Raw genomic sequence first — 27,221 nt, 5'->3', positions numbered from 1 at the left:
AGCCCACACATGCGAGACCGGAGTCTGTCACACAGAAACCAGAGACGCGGGCGGTTCTGTGGTTCTGATTCAGCTGCCACGTTCCTACGAAGTTACATCATGAGAACCGCTTTTCCTGCCTGCAGTGGTTTGTTTCCAGGGAGGCCTTAGTGAGCGAGTGAGCGTGCGTGCGTGTGTGACTATGTGTGTGTGTGCGTAAGAGGTGAGGGAGGTACAGGGAGGGTGGGGAGATAGGGTTTGTCTGGCACAGGTCAGCCTGGCCAGACTTAACAGGGTGGTGCCCTTCCCTTGATGCCAGACTGCCTCCATGTCCAGCAGGGGGCGCAGGCGGGAAGCTGTGTGAGAACGTATCCCCAAGTCAGTGTAGTTTCTCTCTGAACCTCCGTTTTCTCATCTATAAGATTTTTTTTTTTAATGCATATAAATCCTTAGCCAACGCCTGAAACAAAGTAAGTGTCTAATAGATTGTCAGGATGACAGCAGTGATCAGACTGCAGTGAGCTCTTTGGGAGCTGGCCTGACTCCCCTGCACAGGGCTTGGGGAAAGGGTCACCAAGTTTACCGAACAATCGAGGGAGTGACCAGCAGGCAAGATGCTGTTCCTGTGGCTGTAATCTCGGGTCCATCTGTTAAAGCTGACTCCGTGGGAACCCCTGCCTGGCTTCTTACAGCCCGGTTAGTCTAGGATGGGCAGGGGCTGGGGTCAGGTGAGGGGCGGGAACCTGTCCCCTGCGCTCCTAGCATGCTGGCATCTCGGTGTTGTTTCACACCTCTGGGCTTCTGCACATGTTCAGAGTGCCCACGGCCCACCCTTGTCTGAAAACAAGCCCGCTCATCCTTTTAAGACCATCCCGACTGCTCTTCTCAGTGGCGTCTTCTTAACCCCCCAAGGTGAACGCGGGGTCTGTTACACCAGGTGTCCTGACAGTAGCTCCCGCTGGTTTTCTCCCCGCACTACCCTGCGGGACCCTGGGGGGCAGAGGTGCGCCATCTTCGACTCTGGTCCCCAGAATTGGTCCTCCAGGTCTCAGTGGGTGGGTGTTGAGCCAACGATTGGATGGACTTCTGAGCACCAAGTGGCTCTTGGGCCACCATCTATCCATTCATAAGGGCTCCAGAGGTAGAAGTCATTTGTCCTTGATTCCTCTCTTTTCCTCTCCCCTCACATGCAGTCCATCAGCAGGTCTTATCTGTCTCACCTTCAGAACCCCTCCCAGATCCAGCTCTTTTCCTTGGGGCCAGCAGTCTGAGCAGTCCCATCTCTTACCCCCAACTGGGTTTCACTGCCCATATTTCTGGCTTCCCAGCCAGTTTTCTTTTTTTTTTTTCTCAGCCAGTTTTCTGCACAGTAGCGACTATGATCTTCCAAAACAGTGAGATCAGATCTTGTCAGTCGCCTGCTCAGAAACCATTTGCAGGCCTCCAGGTAAAACCCAAACCCCCCACCACGGCCTGCAGGGCCTAGCCTCTCCACTGCCTCCTCTGACTGACCCCCAGCTGTGGCTGTCTTTCTCCATCACAAACCTGCTGAGCTCCTGTGCATCTCACGGACTTTGCGCTCTCTGTTGCCTCTGTGAAGAACACTCCCGACTGGTTTTTATGGCTGATTCCTTCCTAGGACTCCAGCTCAAATGCTGCATCTTCATAGTCCTTCCTTGACCACCCTGGTAAATACCATTTTCCACCCTATTTTATTCCTTGAAGACCTTCAAGATCTGAGTTACCTTCTAGGTTCACATGTGGTCTCTGACTCCTGCACTGGGATTTGAGTTCTCAGGGAGCAGGACCTGTTCACTTTGTGTTCCCTGCATCTGGAACAGGGTTCTTGATCAGCTTTCCCTGAATTTGGATGGGAAAAAATGACATCTTTATTTTCCCTGACTTTTAACTGAAGTTTAGCGTCTCCCTCAGTTATTAACATAGATAATAAATCACAGTAATATTTATAGTACCTGGGACTTTGTCACCAATAAAATCATACCTACTTCCATACCACGTAGTAATTGTGGGCACGCACCTCGAAAGCTCAGGAAACTGGGCTTCCCTGATAGCACAGTTGGTAAAGAATCCGCCTGCAATGCAGGGGACCCTGGTTCAACTCCTGGATCAGAAGGTCCGCTGGACAAGGGATAGGCTACCCACTCCAGTATTCTTGGGCTTTCCCTGTGACTCAGCTGGTAACTAATCTGCCTGCATTGCATCCAGGTTTGATCCGTGGGTTGGGAAGATCCCCTGGAGAAGGGAAAGGCTACCCACTCCAGTATTCTGGCCTGGAGAATTCCATGGACATATAGTCCATGGGGTCACAAAGAGTCGGACATGACTGAGCGACTTTCACTTCACTTTCACCTCAGAATATTTATGCTCGTGACTTCTTTGAAATTATGGCTGTCATTAGACCCACAATAGATCTTGCTACTTAATATAATTATATATATATAAAACCTTACCTGAAGAAATACATATATTCCTACATTATAAATTGCTTTGAAAATAAATTGATAACCTAATTTTAATATAATTTGCTTCATGCATAGTCATGTGTATAATTGGTTTCCTGTGTAATTTAATTTTATTCAATTAAAAATGTCTCTGTGTGTGGGGGGGAATGTCTCTGTGAGAAGGGGCCCATAGGCTTCATCAGATGGCCAAAGGGGTCCAAGGTACAAAAACTGGTAGGAACTCCTGGCCTGAACAAGGTGTGCACAGAGTAGGAGCCCAGTGAAGGAATGGATGGCTGGCTGAATGGATGGTGCTCATCTTCACTGGTGAGGATGAGCCCCTGTGTGTTTTCAGGGTTGGGTGTCAGTGGCTTGGCATGAAATTGCCCTAACCCTAACTTTGAGGCCAACAAAGGTCCATCTAGTCAAAGTTATGGTTTTTCCAGTAGTCATGTATGGATGTGAGAGTTCGACTATAAAGAAAGCTGAGCACTGAAGAATTGATGCTTTTGAACTGTGGTGTTGGAGAAGACTCTTGAGAGTCCCTTGGATTGCAAGGAGATCAAACCAGTTCATCCTAAAGGAGATCAATTCTGAGTATTCATTGGAAGGACTGATGCTGAAGCTAAAACTCCAATACTTTGGCCACCTGATGCGAAGAACTAACTCATTTAAAAAGACCCTGATGTTGGGAAAGATTGAAGGCTATAGGAGAAGGGGACAGCAGAGGATGAGATGGTTTGATGGCATCGCCGACTCAATGGACATGAGTTTGAGTAAACTCCAGGAGTTGGTGATGGACAGGGAAGCCTGGCGTGCTGCAGTCCGTGGGGTCGCAGAGTCGACACGACTGAGTGACTGAACTGAACTGAACTTTGAGGAAAAACTTACCTGATCAGTTCTTTTCTTTCTTTCGTCTTTTTTAGTGTGAAAATTATCAAGTGTTCAGGAAAATTGAGAGACTGATAGAAAGAACTGTTGGTGAATGGCAGTTGTTAACGTTAACTTGTATTTTACAGATACATTTGAAAGTATGTTGCAAATTCACTTTGCCTCTAAATTGTCAGGTGCATCACTTAAGGATAAAGCCCTTCTGCTACTTAACCTCCGTATTGTTATCACTCCAAAGAAAGTGAGTAGTAGTTCAGTGTCATCTAATGTCCATATTAAAGAGTTGGACTGTGAAGAAAGCTGAGCGCCGAAGAATTGATGCTTTTGAACTGCTGTGTTGGAGAAGACTCTTGGGAGTCCCTTGGACTGCAAGGAGATCCAACCAGCCCATCCTAAAGGACATCAGTCCTGGGTGTTCATTGGAAGGACTGATGCTGAAGCTGAAACTCCAGTACTTTTGTCACCTCATGCGAAGAGTTGACTCATTGGAAAAGACCCTGATGCTGGGAGGGATTGGGGGCAGGAGGAGAAGGGGACGACAGAGGATGAGATGGCTGGATGGCATCACCGACTCGATGGGCATGAGTTTGAGTAAACTCCGGGAGTTGGTGATGGACAGGGAGGTCTGGCGTGCTGCAATTCATGGGGTCGCAAAGAGTCGGACACGACTGAGCGACTAAACTGAACTGAATGTCCATATTCAGCTTTCCCCAGTTGAGCCCCAGGTGTCATTTATAGCTCAGCTTAGTTCTTTTGAGTGTTCTGGGATAAAGGAGGGCAGGGAGGAGGCCCACTGGCTGTGGTTGAGGACATGGTTGAAGAAGAAGAGGGAGTGGTTTGGGGACATATAGGGACAGAGCCCGGGTTGCATTGACCTTCTTTTTTGATTGTGGACTTGTTTCCTGGTGGCACAGGGCTCTGTGATGGGCTGAGGGCTCCAGGAAGATAACAGGCAGTCCAGATTGGGCTGGTACTTTCTTCTTTCTGATCTACCCCCAGCCCATCTTTCCCAGAAACTTCTGGGTTTGACACTGCTCCCCAGAATGGGTTTTCTCATGGGCAGCACGGATTCAGCATGTCCTAAATCAGATTCATCATCTTTTCCCACAAACCTGCCACACCGCCTCTCTTCGTTTTCTCGATGAGGTGCACAGCATCGTCTGGTACCTGGAGCCAGAGGTCCTGCGTCCTCAGCTGGTTCTCTCCTCCCCCCATCAGTGTCTGTTGTTTCTGTCCTTACCGCCTCTCAGCCTGTGTGCTAGTTTTTCACATCACTGCTGCCACCTTAGCGCAGAGGCCCCTCGTCGCCTGCCTGATAATTGCAGTTGGCTTCCAGGCGGTCCCTTTGCCTTCTCCTTTCCTGCCCTTGTTATGTCCTGGTCTCCCTCCTGCTCAAAAGCTGGTGGTGGCTACAGCGCCCTGATGCTGGGTGATGTGGTAAATGCCCTCCTAGGGGCGTGTGCTCATTGGCAGGTGAACCATGGTTCTGGTTTGAGTGGCTCAGGCGCAATAACCAGGGGAAATGACGTTGGACATTTGAGCCAGGCCCTGAATGATGATGGTTTGGTGGGATGGCAGGGCACAGGTTACTTAACCTCTCTGGGTCTCAGAGTCCCCACATGGAATATGGGAGTAGTAACAAGACCCACCCGAGGATGCCGTGAGGGTTAGAGGAGTTACTGGAGGTAAAGCACATGGCCCGTGGTGAGACTTCTACGGGTCTTAGCCAGTATCCATGTTGTTACTGATAAAACATTCTGGTGCATAGGGAACATGGTAGATTTAGTTTGTCTTCGTTACCTGTCTTCTCGTATAAAGATTTTATTTTAATAATAGTCTTTATCACTTCAGTTTACATCATTCCACTATAAAAATGTTTAATTGAAGAGAGGCTGTTTTTTCAAAACTCTAAATAAGCAGAGCATTATCATTTAAATGTACAGCAATACAGCCTTTGCTGCTAAGTCACTTCAGTCGTGTCCAACTCTGTGCGACGCCATAGATGGCAGCCCATCAGGCTCCCCCGTTTCCCTGGGATTCTCCAGGCAAGAACGCTGGAGTGGGTTGCCATTTTCTTCTCCAGTGCATGAAAGTGAAAAGTGAAAGTGAATTCGCTCAGTTGTGTCCAACTCTTAGCACCCCCCATGGACCGCAGCCTACCAGACTCCTCTGTCCATGCAATTTTCCAGGCAAGAGGACTGGAATGGGGTACCATTGCCTTCTCCGAATACAGCCTTTAGGATTACATAATTCTTCCATTTTACAGTAATGCTTCCCCTTTAAAAATTTGTCATGGTTTGTCACAGATTTAAAGTACGAGGCACCTAATACTAAGAAAGGATAATACAGTGTACGTAATGTAAGTGAACCAGATCTTTTCTCAAATATCAGTTCTTTCAAAAGCCTTACCAAATTTATGTGAACGTATTTGTTGCATAAATTAAACATTTTTTTGTGTTGTTAATTTTTAATATTCTACACAACTTAAAAATATATTCCCTAGCTATTATAGGCAGCTTATTTTAGCATTTCATCTGTAAGAAACACTGATCTGTATACTTAAAATGATTTCTTGAAAACTTTCATGATATTGTCCAGCATTTAATAAAAAATGTGAAAATAAAGTCTCCAGAATATGAAGATTTTTATCCCTTGATTAGCTCAAACTATTTCATCAGTTGAATTCCTTGAGATGTGTAAGGCGGGTTGGTCCTTTAGAGGATGGTAGACTGAAACAGTGGAGAAGGCCATGGCACCCCATTCCAGGACTCTTGCCTGGAAAATCCCATGGACGGAGGAGCCTGGTAGGCTGCAGTCCATGGGGTCTCGAAGAGTTGGACATGACTGGGCGACTTCACTTTCACTTTTCACTTTTATGCATTGGAGAAGGAAATGGCAACCCGCTCCAGTGTTCTTGCCTGGAGAATCCCAGGGCTGGGTTCGCACAGAGTCGGACATGACTGAAGTGACTTAGCAGTAGCAGCAGACTGAAACAGAGGTCACTGTTATGCCCCGATGTCCGAATCCCTGAGCGGGAAGAGAGAAGGCCTCCAAGACAATGCAACTCGCAAAAAGGGAAGTTTATTGCTGACTCGAGTCAGAGCTCCTGCCACATCCAACACAGTGGCTCGGGGTCAGAGAGCCCCGAGCCCAAGCTGTTACACAAATTTATAGGGTGAGCACACGCCATTGGTAGTTGGTTTAAGCGGATTGGTTACAAGTTTGCAAACCAATTTCATTGGTCAAACACACTCAAAACTTTCGCACGCGCGGGACTTTCCTGGGGGTTTCCACCCCGTTCCTAATTGGCAAACAGCGGTCAGTGTTAAGCTGATTGGTTGTATCCAGGTGGCCTGATAATCTTACCACCCAGAAGCAGGAAGGCCTACTCCTAATCTAAGCTGCCTGCCATGGCGTTACTTCTGCTCGCCTCACAGTCACGAACTCTAGCACCTGGTTCCCAGGTGGCCGCCCCTGCCAAGTGGAGTCTGGAACGCCCCTAGGAAGCCCTTCAGTACGAGGAGCAGCGCTGCTCAGTCCAGCTGATGGCCATCACGCAAGAAAGTGGAACCAGTGCCACCAGGAAAGTCAGAAACCCAGAATTCTATGTGAAACGTTTCAATTTTAAATGTTGGTGATTAATTTGAAAAAAATTCCTAAAACCTGCACAAATCTAACAGACCACATCTGTGGGCCATATTTAGCCTGAAGGCCACAGCTTGTAACCTTTCTTTGAGGGTATCCTCTGGGGTCACCTGCTCGCGTCCAGCACAGCTCTCTCCCAGGGTGGGATTAAGTTGGATTTGAAGACTGGTTTTTATGAGCGCCTTTGCCTTGCAGGACTTGTCCAGACAGGTTATGTCACCGACAGAGGCTGCCCTGAAGCTCCCTGTGGCCCGGAGACTATGTACAAGAGGAATGGTCTGATGGCTAGCGTGTTGGTCACCTCCGCCACTCCACAGGTACACGGGGTTGGGGGGAGGGAGCTGTGGGGAGGGGCCCTTGCTTCTGACCCAGGCCCCCTGAATCGAGGCCCGGGGGGTGCAGAGCTCCGTGAATGCCACCATTCTTAGCCTTCCCGGCCACGCCAGGCGTGAGATTTGGGAGGCAGTCAGCCCTGAGGATCAGGGTGTTTTCTGAAGTTGCTCTCTTCAAAGAAAAGCAAATACCTGCCCCATCCAGTCGTAGCAAGTGCCACATTCCATTTTGGTGGCAAGAAGCGATCAGACCTTTCCCAAGCCAAGCCGCGGCTGATTATAAGTAAGTCGCACATTCCGGGATGAAGTCAGACAGAAGGGTTTCCAGCTGGCCCTGCGCTCCTGTTTACCTTGCTCGGGAGGAAACGGCAGTAAGGGCTGGTGGTCAAGAGTGGCCTGGGCTTCGGCCCCTGCCCTCGGGGTTTGGGAGTTTGCTTTTCAAGTTCCATAATGGAACGGAGGTGGGCAGGGGACGGGGTTGTCATCTGAGGCCCGGGGAGTCCGCCCTGTCAGATGTATAACGCCGCCGCAGCCGCTGGGCTTCTGTGACAAATGGGTAAGAGGGGAGCTCTGAGTTCTGCGCTCATTAGGCCCTCCCAATCGAGCTGGGCTTTTGAAATGAGCCTGTGCAATCAGCTAGAAGTCACAGGGGTTAATCCATTTCTTATCACCCTTTTAAAAGATTCCTTAGTTTGATCGGTGGTTCTGAAAGCAGACTTATGGGTACCTGTTAAAATTCCCAGATGGCGCCAATATAGGTTTAAATAAAGTTACTGCATCATCATCACCACCACACCACCACCACCACTGAATGAATCTGGGGCAGCTTGTGATTAATAAGGCCCCTTGTATGAGCGTGCGTGTTTGGGGCAGGTGCAATGGGGTGTTACAGGAAAGTTATAAAATCTGAAATTCCAGGAATGGACTCTGTTTGGTAACTGGAGGAATCAGACTTCCATTTCCATTTACAGTTTACATTCCGTCTAGAGTAAAACTTCTTTCTTTTCTAGTCTCTGTTTATACATATGAATCCATACACATATCACACACATATATGCTGTATATGTGTATATATATGTGTATCTATATGAATATGCACGTACATGTGTATCCAGAAAGTGGTGAGTGCTCAATAATATGTGTCAAATGAACCTATGAGTGAATACATGTCTTACTTGAAGTGCTCAGTACATTTTGGTGACTGAGTGACATGTTTATGCAGATATATGTCCATGATTTAGTGCTTACTATATACTGGGCACTTTTTTGGTGCACTCCACAAGCGTGATCTCATTTAATCCTCACAATAACCCCGGCAGGCACGTGCTGTTGTTTCACCCCCAGTTAATAGGTGAGGAAACTGAGGCAGGGAGTAGTGAATGAACTGACTTCAAATCACACAGCTGGCGGGGGTTGATAGCCAGGCCTCTGTGACTCTGGAGCCGCTGGTCCCGACCACGATGACAGGACACTCCCTGGAAGAAAGTCAGTTGCGTCAGCTGCTCCAGGCTGCTCCGTGGGAGGGGATCGTGGGCGTGCAAAGAGATTTATTGGTAGCCGCCAGCTCGGAGTTCACGAGACTGAGCGATGGAATAGACGGCCATTCCAGAAGCATTCAGGATTAGTCTTGATTACTTTTCAGAAGTTCAGCACACATTCTTCTTAGGGGAGAATGTCCTATCGCAGTAGCCATCCCCCCACCCTCCACTCCCAGGTCCCTTGAATCAGTGTCACCCAGGGAGGGGATCCTGCCAGCTGCTTTGTAAGCTGCATTTTATACAACCCGTGCCACAGCCCTGGGGAGGCGCTTCTAATGGTGCCCTTTTACGGATGGTCACTGAGGCACAGCAAACTGAAGAGGTCAGACAGCAGCTTGCTTGGAGCTGGCTTTCTTAGCAGGCCTGTCTGATTTCAGAGCTCAGAGCATCTTAAGATCATCTTAGAGATTTTGGTATAGTAGACTCGTTTGTAAGCCTCTAAATGACACAGGCCTGTTGAAGTCTACAGGTTTAAGTTTCAGCTCCTCCTTGTAACCTCACATTTTCAGTTGTTGACTATTGGTTTCCCTCCCTGGCCTAAAAACCCTCTAGTTTCCAGTAAGATTGCAAAGTTTTTCCAGATATAGCCATTTTGGAAAGAGTGAAATAAAGGGGAATTAATAAAAGCATATTCTCTAAATCTCGGTCCAAGATGTTGAGGTTAATGGAAACCACAAAATCCTTCTTCACGGGTTGAGACGAATAAAACCGTTTATGAACAGGGCACAGTTGTGGGGTGGTAAGCTCGATTGGTTCCCCAAAGTAGAATTTGATGAAATTAAATAAAATTGAAGGGAAGGTATGTTCAACGTTCTGGGATCCCCACAGTGTTGGGTTTCATGAAACTGGCCACATCTGGGGAGTTTAACTTGCTCTTTAATGGGAGACCTTTCCTTTACATGCCGGCCTCACGGTGTTCTTCTTAACAAGGGGCTCTACTAAATATAACTTGCACGCCATCTCCAAAGTCAGCCAGTTACCTCTCACCTCATCAGATAACAGGCTTTGAATTCCAAGTGGCCCTTACGTGAAACAAGCCTTGAGAGCCAATTTGACATTTTGTATAATAATTTCCTGCAATGAACTTCAAGTAGAAAAAAACAAGGTGAAACCAGGTGATGTTTAAAAACACGTAACAAAACAGATGATCTCTTCAGGCCTCCTAAGGTGTGAAGGGTGGGCTGTATCTTTTCAGCCGTCACCCCACAGGCAGCCGGAAGCAGTTGCGGTATAGTGACTGAAGGAGACGCAAAACTAGGCTTGCATTCTGGCTCTTCAGTTTCCTGGCTAAGATATGTTGGGCAAGCGGCATGGCCTCTACTTCCTTATCTGTAGAATGGGACTAATGATAGTGCATCATCAGAGAGTGGTTATGGGAATTAAGTTAGATTATGCATATGAAGTGCTTAACACAGTGCCTGGAATAGCGTAAAGCGCTAAACAACAGAAGCTCTCATCATTGTACGGTCCTGCCACTCTCACTTCTGAGGTTTGGGCATCCGTGATGGTGGAGTCAGCCAGACTGCTCAGGCGGCCCCATCTCTCCCTGTCCTCTGCAGGGCAGCAGCAGCTCAGACTCTCTGGAGGGCCAGAGCTGCGACTATGCCAGCAAGAGCTACGACGCCGTTGTCTTCGATGTCCTGAAAGTGACTCCCGAGGAGTTTGCTGTAAGTGTCAGAACAGATGTGGGAGGCCGGGCACCACCACAGGAAGCCTGGGGGTGGGGGGTGGGGGTGGTGATTACCGCTCACAGTCGTTTGCTCAAATTGGAAACAACCCGTATTATTCGACAATAGGGGATTGCTGAATAAAGTATTCTTTATGAGTACTTTATGAATCCCATGGAGCATTAAAAAAGGATGCTCTCTGGGCAGAGAGAGAAATTAAGGAAAATTCCATAGACAGAGGAGCCTGGCGGACTGCAGTCCATGGGGCTGCAAAGAGTCAGACACAACTGAGCACACACTATATATAAAATAGATGATCAGAAAGGACACACAGGGAACTATATACTCAGGATCTTGTAATAACCTATAACGGAAGAGAGTGTTGAAAAAGAATATGTGTGTGTGTGTGTGTGTGTGTGTGTGTGTGTAACTGAATCACTTTGTTGGATACCTGAAACTAGCACAGCATTGTAAACTATATTTCAGTAAAAATTTTTAAAAATGAAAAAATCCTATAAGTATTTTCAGTAGATGTATTTTAATACCTGATTTGGAAAAATTGTTTAAGCAGAAAAACCTTGTACCTATCTGTATACAGAATTAATTTGAATACTTGTTGTCTTGCTGTGAAGATCAAAATTAGAAAAAGAAATTAGGAAGAAATGTATGATACATATTTTATACAATTATATAAAAGCAAAATAATAAATGGCTTTGAAAGAGTAAAAAAAACACAATGCTGTCTGTTGAAATTTAACCACCTTGGAAGGTTTATACAATACATATGAATAGTAAGTGAAAGGAGCCAGTCAAACCTTTCCTAAAGGAAATCAACCCTGAATTGGAAGGACTGATGCTGAAGCTAAAGCTCCAGTACTTTGGCCACCTGATATGAAGAACTGACTCATTGGAAAAGATCCTGTTGCTGAGCAAGATTGAAGGCAGGAGGAAGGGGACGACAGGGGATGAGATGGTTGGATGGCATCACCACCTCAATGGACATGGGTTTGAGCAAATTCTGGGAGATAGTAAAGGACAGGGAAGCCTGACGTGCTGCAGTCCACGGGGTCGCAAAGAGTCAGACACGACTGAGCGACTGAACAACAGATGTGAAAGGAGCAGGTTACTGCGCAAGTTATAGAGAATAGTGCTGTTTTTAAAAAAAGCATGCACAACACATAAATATTTATATTTGTATAAGAAAATATTTGATGTTTACATATTCACAAATATCTGAATATCTATATAGCCAAACATATTACTGACTGTAGTTTCTGGTTGTAAGAGTCTAGAAGATTGGAATTTAATTTCTTTTTATTTTTACTTTCTATATTTTCACAATGACTGTTCTCTGTAATGATAGACAATATAATTTGAACAGATTTTGTAATTACACATGTTTCAAAATCGTTTTCCCACCAGCCAGTGTGTTGCTGTGGGTCTGGCCGTGGGGCTTCGTGTTGGAGGAGCAGACCAGGCTCCTTGTTTAGCTGTGACCTGCTGTCTTCCTTTTGCACTTTGAGGGTCGACAGAGGATGCTGGCTCTGGGGTGACCCGCTTGCAAAGTGCTGACTCGGGCTGCACTTCTCTGGGGAATCTCCAGAGTTTCTGCCCATGCCCGCTTCTTCCAGGGCCCCTTGCTCTAACAGGTGTTGTGCCCTCCAGGGGCCTTTGGAGCCAAGTGTGCCCCATCTCTTTGCTCTGCCATCACTTGCCCCTACGTTTACCTTGTTGCAGGCCGCGCTGAGCCCTGCACATGGGTCACCTCTCTCAGTGTCTGAAGGATCCTTTTAAATCTGTGGAACTCTCTAGAGGTCCCCTCCTACTAGGAGACCTGGCCTTCCTCTCAAGGCCCGGTGCCCCAGGGTCTGGCCGAGCCTCCTCTCGTGCCCCTCCTCCTTGCTATCCAGCTGCACACAGGCTGCCTGTTCATTCTCCAGGCTCACCTGACATCCCCCTGCCTCGGGGCCCTGTGCTGCTTCTTCCTTCTGTCCTAGTGGTGCTTTCCCACATGTCTCACCATCTCTCTTAAGATGTCAGCCCTGGTAGGGGAATTTTATGTGCTAAGGTAGCATCTCTGCACCTATGCCCTGACCCTGCTCTGCTTCCTTCCTACCTCTCCAGACATTACACTCTGTAATAGTGTCATGGCCCTTCTTCTCCACTAGATTGCCAGCTCCCGAAGGACAGGAACTTTATCTGACTTGTTCACTGCCCTCTCCCCATTGCCCAGAATGGTGCTTCGCTCATAGTAGGTGCTCAGTAAATACATGTTGATGAGATGAATTCAGTCCTTAGAACAACTCAGTAAGGCAGATTATTAGCTCCTGACTTTCTAAGAAAGAAATAGAGGATCTAAGAGTTTTTTGTTTTTTTTTAGTATATGTACTGCCGAAGCGAGCACTTTTTTTTTTTTTTAAAACCTGGATCATAGAACCAGATGTGGGCAGAGCCACGTCTGAAACCTTCATCTTCTGGTTATTTACTTGATGTTAGGTGATGATAACAAGGGCAGCTCCCACTTTGGAACACTTCCTTTGTCTAGGTCTTGTACTAAATGTTTACATGCATTAATCTAGCTTACTTTTCACAACAGGCTTGCAAATTAGGTCGATTTGTTATTCCCTGTATATTGGTGAGAAGGTGAATACGTAGAGAGGAAAGTCACCCCTTCACACGAACAGTAAGTGGCACTGTCTGTCTGGGCTTTAAAACCAGGACTTATGGCCTCCTGTGTGTGTGCTCAGTAGCTCAGTTGTGTTAGACTCTTTGCAGCCCCATGGACTGTAGCCCGCCAGACTCCTCTGTCCATGGAATTTTCCAGACAAGAATACTAAAGTGGGTTACCATTTCCTCCTCCTGGGGATCTTCCTGACCCAGGCGTCGACCCCGAGACTGTTGCATCTCCTGCATTGGCAGGCAGATTCTTTACCACTGGCACCACCTAGGAAGGCCTTTGATTTCCTAGACCAGCAGGAATATAGTCTGAGTCACATATGCAATTAAAAATTTTTTAGTAGCCCCATTAAAAAAGTGAAATTGTTTAAAAAATATTTTTTATTTAACTTAGTACGTCTAAAATGTCACTTCAGTCTGTAAGCAACATGAAATTATGGAGGTACTTTTACGTTATTTTTTCGCATTAAATCTTCAAAGCTCACTGTGTCTTCTGAAGTTGGAGTGCTGGCGACCTTTCGGATACTCAGTAGCCGCGTGTGGCCAGTGACCACTGTCCTGGGCAGTGCAGTGCTAGTCTGTCCTCGCAGGCATCAAGCTGCAGTGCCTCTGCCTCCTCTAGAAGACTTCATGGGCCTTGCTGGCTGATGGCGTAGCTTCTATAATCTATTTACCTTTATTTGCTTGTTGTATTTTTGAGTTTTTTTTTTTTCCCTTGCTTCGTGAAAAGGATGAAGTAACAGTGAAGTTTAAAATCCCTTTGCTTGGGAGTTCCCTGGTGGCCCAGTGGTCGGGATTCTGGGCTGTCACTGCTGTGGCCCAGGTTCAGTCTCCAGTTGGGGAACTGACCTTAGGCAAGCCGTGCAGCACAGCCGAACAACAAACAAAAATCCCTTTACAGTTATTCCCCACGTGGACTAGCAGAGAATTAGGCTGTACCCGGGGCTTCACAGGCGGTGTAGTGGTAAAGAATCCGCCTGTCACTGCAAGAGACTCAGGAGACTCGGGTTTGATCCCTGGGTCGAAAGGATCTCCTGGAGGAGGAAGTGGCAACCACTCCAGTATTCTTGCCTGGAAAATCCCACAGACAAGAGGAACCTGGTGGATGCATGGGGCCACGGGGCCGCAAAGCGTTGAACATGACTGAGTGACTGGGCCCAGGCCACACCTAGAACAGCATTGTCCAGCAGGACCCCTCGGCGAGACTGCAGGCCCGGTTTTCTAGTCTCAGCCCGAGAGTGTTGCTCGGCCCGCCCCAAGCTGGGAAGACAGAAGGAAAGGGCGGTGAGTGCTCTGAGAGCGCAGTGTTAAAAATTGGCTGCTCCTGCCAGAGCCAGTATGTCCTCAACTTAGATGTGAAGCCAGGTCCCCTGGAGTCTTTGGTCTTTGGGGGAAGCATTGGAGTTGCCAAATGTTGGAACTGAACCAGACCACCTGGTATTTTAGTTTCCTGTCTAATAATATAAAAGAAAGAAAAAAGCCAGACCCAAGAGTCCAGTAAAAAAAAAAATCACTTGAGTGATTCTGGGAAGATGGCAGTGACAGCAGCATAGTTCTTTATTCTCCCTAAATCCCCACATAAAAACATCCAGAATAGCTAGATAGCAAAACCCTGACCCCGTGAGCAGTATTTACAATAAAATTGGGTGTTAAGTTATCCCTATCAAATCTCAAATACCAGTAGCTTGAAGATATGCCACTGGTGTCAACAAGCCCTGCAGAGCATCAGCTTCTGTCTAAAAGAAAGCAGAAGTAAGCATTGGAGCATTTGACAGACTAGGGGATAGAAGAACCCCAAAATTTCCAATGGGAATTCACTGGAAAGTTCTGCAGGTCAACGTGAGAATAACAACTGAAATTGAGAGGAATTTTGACCACAATCTCAGAAAACTAACCAATCTAATCACATGGACCACAACCTTGTCTAACTCAATGAAACTATGAGCCATGCCATGTAGGGCCACCCAAGACGGACGGGTCATGGTGGAGAGTTCTGACAAAATGTGGTCCACTGGAGAAGGGAATGGCAAACTACTTAAGTATTCTTGCCTTGAGAACCCCATGAACAGTATGAAAAGGCAAAAAGATAGGACACTGAAAGATGAACTCTCCAGGTTGGTAGGTGCCCAATATGCTACTGGACATCAGTGGAGAAATAACTCCAGAAAGAATAAAGAGACGGAGCCAAAGCAAAAACAACACCCAGTTGTGGATGTGACTGGTGATGGAAGCAAGGTCCAATGCTGTAAAGAGCAATATTGTATAGGAATCTGGAATGTTAGGTCCATGAATCAAGGCAAATTGGAAGTGGTCAAACAGGAGATGGCAAGAGTGAATGTTGACATTTTAGGAATCAGCGAGTTGAAATGGACTGGAATGGGTGAATTTAACTCAGATGACCATTATATCTGCTACTGTGGGCTAGAATCCCTTAGAAGAAATGGAGTAGCCATCATGGTCAACAAAAGAGTCTGAAATGCAGTACTTGGATGCAATCTCAAAAATGACAGAATGATCTCTGTTCATTTCCAAGGCAAACCATTCAATATCACGGTAATCCAAGTCTATGCCCCAACCAGTAATGCTAAAGAAGCTGAAGTTGAATGGTTCTATGAAGACCTACAAGACCTTCTAGAATTAACACCCAAAAAAGATGTCCTTTTCATTATAGGGGACTGGAATGCAAAAGTAGGAAGTCAAGAAACACCTGGAGTAACAGGCAAATTGGCCTTGGAGTACAGAATGAAGCAGGGCAAAGGCTAATAGAGTTCTGCCAAGAGAACGCACTGGTCACAGCAGACACCCTCTTCCAACAACCGCTAGACCGTTCAGGTATGACCTAAATCCATAACGATTATACAGTGGAAATGAGAAATAGATTTAAGGGACTAGATCTGATAGAGTGCCTGATGAACTATGGATGGAGGTTTGTGACATTGTACAGGAGACAGGGAGCAAGACCATCCCCAAGAAAAAGAAAAACAAAAAAGCAAAATGGCTCTCTGAGGAGGCCTTACAAATAGCTGTGAAAAGAAGAGAAGTGAAAAGCAAAGGAGAAAAGGAAAGATATACCCATTTGAATGCAGAGTTCCAAAGAATAGCAAGGAGAGATAAGAAAGCCTTCGTTAGTGATCAGTGCAAAGAAATAGAGGAAAACAATAGAATGGGAAAGACTAGAGATCTCTTCAAGAAAATTAGAGATACCAAGGGAACATTTCATGCAAAGATGGACTCAATAAAGGACAGAAACAGTATGGACCTAACAGAAGCAGAAGATATTAAGAAGAGGTGGCGAGAATACACAGAAGGACTGTTACAAAAAAGATCTTCACGACCCAGATAATCACGATGATATCATCACTCACCTAGAGCCAGACATCCTGGAATGGAAAGTCAAGTGGGCCTTAGGAAGTATCCCTACGAACAAAGCTAGTGGAGGTGATGGAATTCCAGCTGAGCTATTTCAAATCCTAAAAGATGATGCTGTGAAAGTGCTGCACTCAATATGCCAACAAATTTGGAAAACTCAGCAGTGGCCACGGGACTGGAAAAGGTCAGTTTTTATTCCAGTCCCAAAGAAAGGCAATGCCAAAGAATGCTCAAACTATTGCACGATTGCACTCATCTCACATGCTAGTAAAGTAATGCTCAAAATTCTCCAAGCCAGGCTTCAACAATACATGAACCGTGAACTTCCAGATGTTCAAGCTGGATTTAGAAAAGGCAGAGGAACCAGAGATCAAATTGCCAACATCCGCTGGATCATCGAAAAAGCAAGAGAGTTCCAGAAAAACATCTATTTCTGCTTTATTGATTGTGCCAAAGCCTTTCACTGTGTGGATCACAATAAACTGTGGAAAATTCTGAAAGAGATGGGAATACCAGACCATCTGACCTGCCTCTTGAGAAATCTGTATGCAGGTCAGGAAGCAACAGTTAGAACTGGACATGGAACAACAGACTGGTTCCAAACAGGAAAAGGAGTACGTCAAGGCTGTATATTGTCACCATGCTTATTTAACTTATATGCAGAGTGCATCATGAGAAACGCTGGGCTGGATGAAGCACAAGCTGGAATCAAGATTGCCAGGAGAAATATCAATAATCTCAGATATGCAGCTGACACCACCCTTATGGCAGAAAGTGAAGAAGAACTAAAGAGCCTCTTGATGAAAGTGAAAGAGGAGAGTGAAGAAGGTGGCTTAAAGCTCAACATTCAGAAAACAAAAGATATGGCAATCCAGTCCCATCACTTCATGGCAAATAGATGGAGAAACAGTAGAAACAGTGGCACACTTTATTTTGGGGGGCTTCAAAATCACTGTAGATGGTGACTGCAGCCAGGAAATTAAAAGATGCTTACTCCTTGGGAGAAAAGTTATGACCAACCTAGACTGCATATTAAAAAGCAGAGACGTTACTTTGCCAACAAAGGTCCATCTAGTCAAGGCCATGGGTTTTCCAGTAGTCATATACGGATGTGAGAGTTGGACTATAAAGAAAGCTGAGCACTGAAGAATTGATGCTTTTGAACTATGGTGTTGGGGAAGACTCTTGAGAGTCCCTTGGACTGCAAGGAGATCCAATCAGTCAGTCCTGAAGGAAATCAGTCCTGAATATTCAATGGAAGGACTGATGCCGAAGCTGAAATGCCAGTACTTTGGCCACCTGATGTGAAGAGCTGACTCATTTGAAAAGACCCTGATGCTGGGAAAGATTGAAGACGGGAGGAGAAGGGGACCACAGAGGATAAGATGGTTGGATGGCATCACTGAAGGCCTGGCATGCTGCGGTCCATGGGGTTTCAAAGAGTTGGACATGACTGGACACCTGAACTGAACTGATCTTGACCACTCAGATAATGGATGGGTGGATGAGATTTGTGGACTGACCCTTAAGAATTCTTGGAAACAATCAACCATGGCTTACTCCCAGAACGAGGGTCTATACCAAAGAGGAATTCAGCTTGGGAGTAGACCGAAGATGATCAGGATAGGAAAAGTTACAGTTAAGGAAAAGGGAGGTCTAAATAAATTTGTGTTTGTGTCTGTGTGTGTAATCTCAAAAAGCAGCTACATGTTGTTGAAGATAACATGAAAGTAAAAGAAAAGCTATATGAAGTTTGGAAAGCTATCTTGAACTATTTTACATAAAATAAGTATCAGAAAATTACTGATGTCAAGTTTTTCAGTTATTACAAGAAAAGAAAGAGTAAAGAGAGAATCCTGTAGATAATGAAAGCTTGTCAGAGAGAAATGCCACAAAATAGATGAAAACTGTAACTTTCTATTTCAAAATTAGCTAAGAGAAGAAGTTAAGATAACACTGTGAGTCAGAAATGAGGTGGCAGAGTTAGGAAAACACTGAAAATAAAACTTATTTTGGAAACGAAAATTGAGCACAAGAATAGATAAAGATAACAGAAAATGCCTTAAGGGAGGAAAAAGTTTAAGATCAAGATAAATGAAGAGATAAGAAGACCTTGAAAAATAGTGATAAATATTAATGATAGGCAAAGAAGACCCAACATATAGATAATATAAATCTCTGAAAGAGGAGAATAAAATACAAGGAAACTGAACAGATAGTTAAACTATAAGAAGATGGTCACAAAATAGAAGATTCAAGCCTACGTATTGAAAGAATATACTATGAGGCAACCTGGAATGGTCAATACCAAGACATAGTCTTGGTAGACTACTTGGATGATAAAATTATAGAGGAACATGAGGAAAGTCAAGATAGTGGTCACTTTTCACAGGAGGGAGGGACTTGTGATTGGGACAGGGCACATGGAGGAACTCTGGGCTGACTCCTCTTTTTTTCCTTAATCATGGAGAACTATATGTGACACAAACATGACCATCTTAACCATCTTAAGTGTACAGTTCATTTGTGTTAAGTACATCCACATTACTATGCAGCCCCTCTTCAGAGTGTTTTCATCTTGATGACCCCAAGCTCTGTACCCCTTAAACAACTCTTCATCCCCCCAACCTCCACCACTTATTTTTTGTGTCTATGAATGTGACTACTGCAAGGTTCTCAATAAGTGGAACCATACAGTGTCTTTTTGTAACTGGCTTATTTCACTTAGCATAATGTCTTTGAGTTTCATCTATGCAGTTCCATGTATCAGAATTTCCTTTCTCTTTTAGGTCAAATAATACTCTGTTGTGTGTGTATAACCCATGTTTGGAGTGGCTGTTTCTTGATGTGGGTGGTGGTTTTAAAGTGTTCGCCTTACAATAAGTCATCAAACCATGCATTTGTTTAGCATGGTTTTCTGTTAATGTGTCATTTTACAGTAAAAAGGGTTAAACTCCTTTCGGAGGTTGTTATTGTTCTAGTGGGGGTGCTCTGTAGCTAGATCTCAGGCTTTCTCCCCAGTGGCTGAAAGCTGAACAAAAAGCAGTGCTGGAACTTGTCTTTATTATCAATAGGTCATGGACAGTTATCCAGATCTGTATGTATAAATTTAATTCTCTGTTCTTAAGGCTACATAGTATCCCAGAATCTGGATGTACCATAATTTTTTTCCAAAAAGTTCCTTTTTTGATGGTCTTTTAGATTACTTGCATATTTTTGCTACTACAAATAATTGTTCACTAAACGTCTATATTCATCTCTGGATCTAAATGTAGATCTTTCTCCATATGTCTTCTTATAAACCAGTGCTTTTCTTTCTGTAGGTGTTGGGATTGCTGAGTCAACAGTATGCTCATTTCACCTTGTAGGAGATAATATCTAAACATAATGCTTGATCTTGGATGAAGAAAAAATTGCTATAAAAAACAGCATTGGGATAATTTGAAAATTCTGAATGTGGACTGTATATTAGAAAATACTGATGTAACAATAAATTTCTTAAGTGTAATAATCTTATCATTATGTAAGAGGGTCATCTTGTTCTTGGGAAATCAACTGCTGAAGGATTAAAAGGTGAAGAGTCATAATATCTGCATTTTACTCTCAAATGGTTCAGAAAAAAAAATTATATACTTATATAATTATGTACATAAAAATAAAGTAAATGAGGCCAGATGTTAATAAATATCAGTAGTGAAGCTCAGTGAAAGATTATACAGAGTTTATCATTTTATTCTTGTAGATTTTTTCTAAGTTTGACATTAAAAATGAGATTAAATATTAATGTTTTTAAATGGGTTACTATCAGATTACTTTGCAAAAAGAACAGAGGAACTCGTAGCCCCATTAGTTGTGATGGTGCTATTGGACCACAAATGTTGTCTTCCTCTTTAATTTGCATTTCCTTGACACAAGATTCTAAAATTGTCAGACACAGCGGCTCTAGGAGGAGAGGCAGGAATGCATCTTTGGAGCCGATTGCTTTTTGTTCCCTGAGCCATCCTAGGGCTCTTTCAGATTGATCTCAATGCAAATTTATAGACAATTTTTATTATAAGACGGCCCACTGTTTTTGCCAACAGCGTTTTTGTTTATTTGGTCTCAGCGAGGGTGGAGCAGGGAGCCTTCCTTGTCCTAAGCTTTGTGGCTGGGAAGAGGGGATTTAGTCAGCCACCATTAGAGGGAAAACATACGGCCAGCATATGTAGAAACCAGTTTGTTTTCTTTTTGGCTGATTTGCTGTCACTTATCCACAGAAAACCACCTTGCTGTCTTTCTTTAGGGCCGTATTGTGATGTACTCTGCTGGTCTCTTCACTCTGAAGGCTGCACCTCCAGAGAATTGTCCTGTAATAAGTGGAGATTGGCTGTTTCTTTAAAAAGCCTGAATGTCTAGGGGCCCTGGACCAGGAGGAAGGAGATGGGAGCAGGGCTTAGGGTGAAGGAAGCTGCTGCCAGGTGACTAGTTTAACTGCACATCTGTTGCTGTTGTTCAGCATCTCAGTCGTGTCTGACTCTTTACGACCCCATGAACCGCAGCACGCCAGGCTCCCCTGTCCTTCACAATCTCCTGGAGTTTGTTCACATTTGTGTCAGTGACGCTATCTAACCTTCTCATCCTCTGCTGCCCTGCTGCTGCTGCTGCTAAGTCGCTTCAGTCGTGTCCGACTCTGCGCGACCCCGTAGACGGCAACCCACCAGGCTCCCCCGTCCCTGGAATTCTTCAGACAAGAACACTGGAGTGGGTTGCCATTTCCTTCTCCAATGCATGGAAGTAAAAAGCGAAAGTGAAGTCGTTTCTTCTCCTTTTGCCTTCAGTGTTTCCCAGCATCAGGGTCTTCTCCAGCGAGCTGGCTCTTCGCATCAGGTGGCCAGAGTGTTGGAGCTCCAGTACTCTGGACATCCTGTTCAGTTCAGTTCAGTCGCTCAGTCGTGTCCAACTCTTTGCGACCCCATGGACTGCAGTACACCAGGCCTCCCTGTTCATCACCAACTCCTGGAGTTTACTCAAACTCATGTCCACTGAGTCGGTGATGCCTTCCAACCATCTCATTCTCTGTGAACCCCTGTTCCTCTCGCCTTCAATCTTTCCCAGCATCAGGGTCTTTTCAAATGAGTCAGCTCTTTGCATCAGGTGGCCAAAGGATTGGAGTTTCAGCTTTAGCATCAGTCCTTCCAATGAACACCCAGGACTGATCTCCTTTAGGATGGACTGGTTGGATCTCCTTGCAGTCCAAGGGACTCTCAAGAGTCTTCTCCAACACCACAGTTCAAAAGCATCAATTCTTTGGCGCTGTATGAAGTGGACATCCTGTATGTAGGCTTTATTTTCAAAAACAAGGAGAGGCCATTAAGAGATTTGTCATGAGACCTGAGAGACGGTGACACTTGTCCTCATCACAGGCATGTGCTCCCATGACGGCAGGAACCAGAGGGCCTTGTTGTCTTCTGTTCCTGTCGAGGCTGTGCCACACTCCTAGGAGCCTGGGAACTGGCTGTGAAAAGGGACAGGACCTGATTTCACCCTGCAGGTCCCCACTCCTACACACGCCTTCCCTTTTGGTAAAACTGCCTGCCTTGCAGTGCTCCAGCTTCACGGGGAGGATTACTCAAAACCTTACTCAACCTAGCTACGTGTGTTCGGCTTTGTAGTAAAATGACATGTAATTTATACCCCAGTGATTTTACCTATCTATCGATGTATTCTTGCTCTGGACACTGCATCCCCAGAACTGAGAAGATAGAAATGGGAGAGCTTCTTCTAAATAGCTTCTGGTGGTGTGTTTGGGACCAACCAGTCTATTTTCAGCCTGGTGACCTCTGTTCTGGTTTCTCTGGTTTATCTTGAATAAAATACCTGAGCACATTTTTGACTGATGGTCTGAGCAGGGATCATAATATTTGAAACTTGAACCATCTGAAAAACTATGAAATGCAAACTCACTATTTTAATACATGATTTGGAAATTCATATAGTGAACCCTAGAACTGATGGCAGGATGGAAAGGAAGTTTTCTCATTTTCACATTAGCAGACTTTTGGTTCTTTTCCTAAATGACACTGCAAACATCCTGCCAGTTCTTCCGGACTGGGAGTGAACTTGAATTGCAGGAGAGATTTCCAAGGCCCTCTGAGCTCTCAGCTCAAATCTTCTGTTTTCCTGAGGCCTTTCTGCTCCCCAGGATGGCAGAATTAATCCACGTGTGAGGAGCACTTGGCCAACAATCTTGAGTCTGGCAGGAGAAATGCCAGTCTGTTTGCACCTGGGATGTAGCTCTGGGCCCTGTATCTCTGGGCCAGACACACAGTCCTACAGGCTTCAGCGAGCAGTAGTCACTCACTTTGTGCTGACATCCAGGGCCGGCTTGCTCTGGGTGGATGGACGCAGAGGTGGAACTGCTCGGACTCGGCAGTGCCATCCATGTCGCTACTGAGCTTCCAGTAGCGGCAACGTTTCACTTCAGTGCCCGTGACAAGCCCCAGCCCCTTGGAGGGACGAAACCACCTGTTTATTTTCATCTCCTGCTCAGTCCTGGTGATGGTATGCTTTGGGATGCATCCTGTGCTTCCCAGAAATCCACTGATTTTGGGTCACCTTTCAGTTGTGCCAAGAGGTGACCAGAATTCTACCTAAGCCCTGGATTGTGGTTACAGTTGACATACCACGTGTGTTGCTATTTTTCTCCAATGTATTCTTGACATCAGGGCTTCCCTGATAGTTCAGTTGGTAAAGAATCCTTCTGCAATGCAGGAGACCTGATTTGAATCCTGGGTTGGGAAGATCCACTGGAGAAGGGATAGGCTATCCACTCCAAAATTCTTGGGCTTCCCTTGTTGCTCAGCTGGTAAAGAATCTGCCTGTAATGTGGGAGACCTGGGTTTAATCCCTGGGTTGGGAAGATCCCCTGGAGAAGGGAAAGGCTACCCACTCCAGTGTTCTGGCATAGAGAATTCCATGGATTGTATAGTCCATGGGGTTGCAAAGAGTCGGACACAACTGAGTGACTTTAAAAAAAAAAAAGGAATTCTTGATATGAGGCTTTTTTCTCATGAAACTATTTGCTGACAATGTAACAGCCTTCTTTAAGTATATTTTAGAGCAGCTTTGAAACATGTATGTTCAAACATGTTAATAGTCCCTTATTTCCTATCTAGTGTATTGAACCATGTGCCAGAACATGAACCCATCTATATGACTCCCCTTTTGCCAAAATATTATGATACATAAACATATAAGCATAGATATAATCTTTGTGAATATGCAAGACAAGAGGTACAGAATGCCTGGCACCTGTGTACACACAAAACACAGTCATATATGTACACATTTGTACGTATATAGAGAGAGTACATATTAGATGCCAGGCCTTCTGCTCCTCTTGTCTTGAATTCTCACAGTGATCCTATGAGACAGGAATGATTGTCACCATATTCTAGATGTGTCAACTGAAACTGGGAGAAGTTAAAAGTCATGTGTCAAAGAGAATGTAGCTGTTAAGTGATGGTGTCTAGACACACACCAAGCCCTGTGGATTCCAGAGCCCACATCTGTTCACTGCATCGTGTCCTCCCAGATGCCCTGTGGACAGTGGACAAGTGTCTTCTCTCATTCATGGGCATCCAGAAGTTCTTAGCTCTTCCTGCCCTGGCCTGTCATAGAAGCATCTGTTGACTGTATCCTGGCTTCCCACATGGCATCTGGACAGAGGTACAGGCCATGTGAAGTCAGCCCAGGCCATGCTTTGGCCTGCAAACCTGTCAGCAAGGACGCCTTCTCTTACTGTCACCTGATGAGCTTATAGCAATAGGAACAGCCTTTTAACTAGATGTGTGTTTTCTGTGTGGACAAAATTAGTGCTTCTTAAGCTAGGTTTGATAAAAGACCAGTTTTTTTTCCTTTCCAGTCAGTAGTCATGAAGGGACATGAGAGTTGGATCACAAAGAAGGCTGAGTACTGAAGAACTGATGCTTTCGAACTGTGGTGCTGGAGAAGACTCTTGAGAGTCCTTTGGACAACAAGGAGTCAGACTAGTCAATCCTAAAGGAAATCAACTCTGAATATTCATTGGAAGAACTGATGCTGAAGCTGAAGTTCCAATACTTTGATCATCTTATGCCAAGATGAACAAGAAGAGCCAAGTCATTGGAAAAGATCCTGATGCTGGGAAAGACTGAGGGCAGGAGGAGAAGGGGATGACAGAGGATGAGATAGTTGGATGAAATCACTGAATCAATGCACATGGGTTTGAGTAAACTCTGGGAGACAGTGAAGGACAGGGAAGCCTGGCATGCTGCAATCCATGGGGTCGCAGATTTGGACATGACTTAGCGACTGAACACGGAACAACAGCAAAGGATTAACGCTTTAAAAAATATATAATAAGAATGTCATGGGGATCGCTATAAAAGTTTCCAAATGCTTGCTCTCAAATTCTGTAGTTCTCTCATTGTGGGCTGGTGGAATAAACAGTTCATGGTCCAACACTGGTCTGTGGGGGCATCTCAAATAGGACTCCACCATATAATTTAGAGGTGGCTTAGGCTTCAGAAGAAATGTACACTTTCTATAAGCCACAATTTAAAAAAAAAAATTACTTTAGAGTAATAGAGAGTGTCTCTGTTTAACATTCTAACTTATAATATTGTGTCTGCAACTTTTTTTTAGTTGTACAAGTAACTTAGACTTGAAACAAAAGCTCAAATAGAATGAAAATATCCAAACTAAAAAAATGTACCCTCCAAGCTACTATTATCAATCCCTAAATTGGGTGTCCATCTCACATTCAAGATGGAAGGGTGTGGATCAAGATTTATAAAGAAGGAAGGGATGGGAGAGGCGTTTTCAAAGTTTACCCAGTTTTTTACTCCATCTTGATTTTTATTTCGAGGGAAAAGTGTGACTTCTCAGAATGTGTTATTAATCTGTAGAGTTTCAAAGTCGCATGGCAGCTGTTTTTGGTTTCTAGTGTTTTCTAACCCCAGTTCTCTCTTGTTGCAGAGCCAGATCACACTAATGGACATACCCGTGTTTAAAGCCATCCAGCCGGAGGTCTGTACCTTGCCCTTTACTGTGTACTAGCAACGCTCGGGCGGGGAGGGAGGGTTTTGTCCCATTAGAGGAACTAAGTTTCCCAGTTTCTCTCTTGAAGTCTCTATAAACGCATATTATCGATTTTAGCCCCCATCAAAGAGAGCATCCAGGAGTTCCACTCTCGAAATGGCTCATCCTCTGAGCCTGCTGTTTGGATTTTTCCAGAGGATGGCACCACATTTGGTCCTCTCTGGCAGGGCTGGGGGCAGTCAGTGCCCACGGCTGGCCTCTACACCTGAATCTGAGGCCTGGCCTTCTCCCGGACCACCCCTGCTGGAGACGCTCACTGTTCGAGACAGAGATGGGAGGCAACATTTCCAGGAGAGCTTTCTTTCTGTTGATCCCAAATTCTGGTGGTTGCCTTGTTTCTGATTTTGAAGCCAGTTGCTGCAGCAAAAATGTATACATATTTACGTTAAAAGCATACATATATTTTTAGAAACAGCATATTCAATGAGGAGAAAAAAAAGTTGATTTTAGTCTTTGGAGAAATTCCTGGAAATGACTAGCAGTTGGTAATGTGGCTTTACAGTTATTTTAGTCCCGCTTCTGGTTTTGTTATCAAGTGATAGAAATTCATTTCAAATAGCTGAATAGGCAGAGGAAGAATTTACGAGCGTAAAGGGGGCACTTTCTGCACCTGTGGGCCTGGAGTTCGGGCAGCCTACGTAGCCGAGCAGGACGCAAGCACTGTCCCTGCTCTCTGCCTCGCCTCTGCCTTCCCCTCTCCCCTCTCTCCTGCCCTGTTCTGTCCCTGCGGTCCAACCTGGCCTCCCCGAAGGGCCCACATTTGCGCGATGTCTGTGGGAGCCACCTTCTAGATCGGGACCAGCCAGTCTCGGTCCAGCCCCGCTGAGTCCTATGTCCAGAGCTGGTTCAGTGACTCAGCTCAGGAGTTTGTGGCCAGGACGAGCACGCACAGCTGAGCGGACCCAGCTTTGTGAGTGGGGTGCAGATTTCAGAGAAGAGGGGTGTGGGTGGGGGGACAGGTCAAAACCATGGTATGAGTTCCAGAACACTCGTTTTAAGTATTTATTTATTTACTTACTTGTTTTTGGCCAGGTCAGGTCTTTGCTGCCGCACACGGGCTCTTCGCTGTGGCGCACGGGCGTCTCTAGTTTCGGTGTGCAGGCTCAGTAGTTGTGGCGGTTGGGCTTAGTTGCCTCGTGGCGTATGGGGGTCTTGGTTCCCCGACTAGGTATCGAACCTGCATCCCCTGCATTGGAAGGTGAAGTCTTATCCACTGGACCACCAGGGTAGTCCCCAAAACACTCTTAACATGATGCCCTTCTTCTGACAGTGTGGTAGTTGTTAAGACTTTGAGAAAAACAGCGTATTTTAATACAAAGCCAGACAAAGGATCCAGGCCTTCCTAGAGCTGGCATCTAACCCACTATAAATCAAGGGGAAAGTCGTATTGCTAGCCGTGCTCAGCACTTGTGTGAGGACGTGGCAGTGATTTGTATTTGTGTGTGTGTGTGTTTTATTCATTAAGTTTGGTGGGGGGTGCAGAACTATGTTTGCTTTTTTGAACTGGCTGACTTAAGTCTTTCTCTATTTTCTTCTAATGTG

At 45.3% G+C, this 27,221-nt stretch overlaps 1 protein-coding gene across 15 annotated transcripts in view; it reads left to right on the top strand.

Moving 5' to 3' along the window:
• RALGPS1 (Ral GEF with PH domain and SH3 binding motif 1) overlaps positions 1-27,221 on the top strand; it is a 297,855-nt gene that overhangs the window by 26,183 nt on the left and 244,451 nt on the right. For 14 of the 15 annotated variants that reach the window (XM_061154630.1, XM_061154620.1, XM_061154629.1 and 11 more), the window contains 3 exons: positions 7,173-7,294; positions 10,407-10,514; positions 25,557-25,607. In XM_061154630.1, coding sequence (XP_061010613.1) covers positions 7,238-7,294; positions 10,407-10,514; positions 25,557-25,607 — 216 coding nt within the window. In that variant the 5' untranslated portion in view covers positions 7,173-7,237. The remainder of the gene's footprint in view (positions 1-7,172; positions 7,295-10,406; positions 10,515-25,556; positions 25,608-27,221) is intronic. The other variant, XM_061154631.1, reaches the window with a different exon arrangement.

The sequence above is a fragment of the Dama dama genome, chromosome 11, assembly GCF_033118175.1.
Source record: "Dama dama isolate Ldn47 chromosome 11, ASM3311817v1, whole genome shotgun sequence".
In the NCBI taxonomy this organism is placed as follows: Eukaryota; Metazoa; Chordata; class Mammalia; order Artiodactyla; family Cervidae; genus Dama; species Dama dama.
Note: the sequence above shows the minus strand (reverse complement) of the source record. Positions and strands in the feature narration are given on the sequence as shown.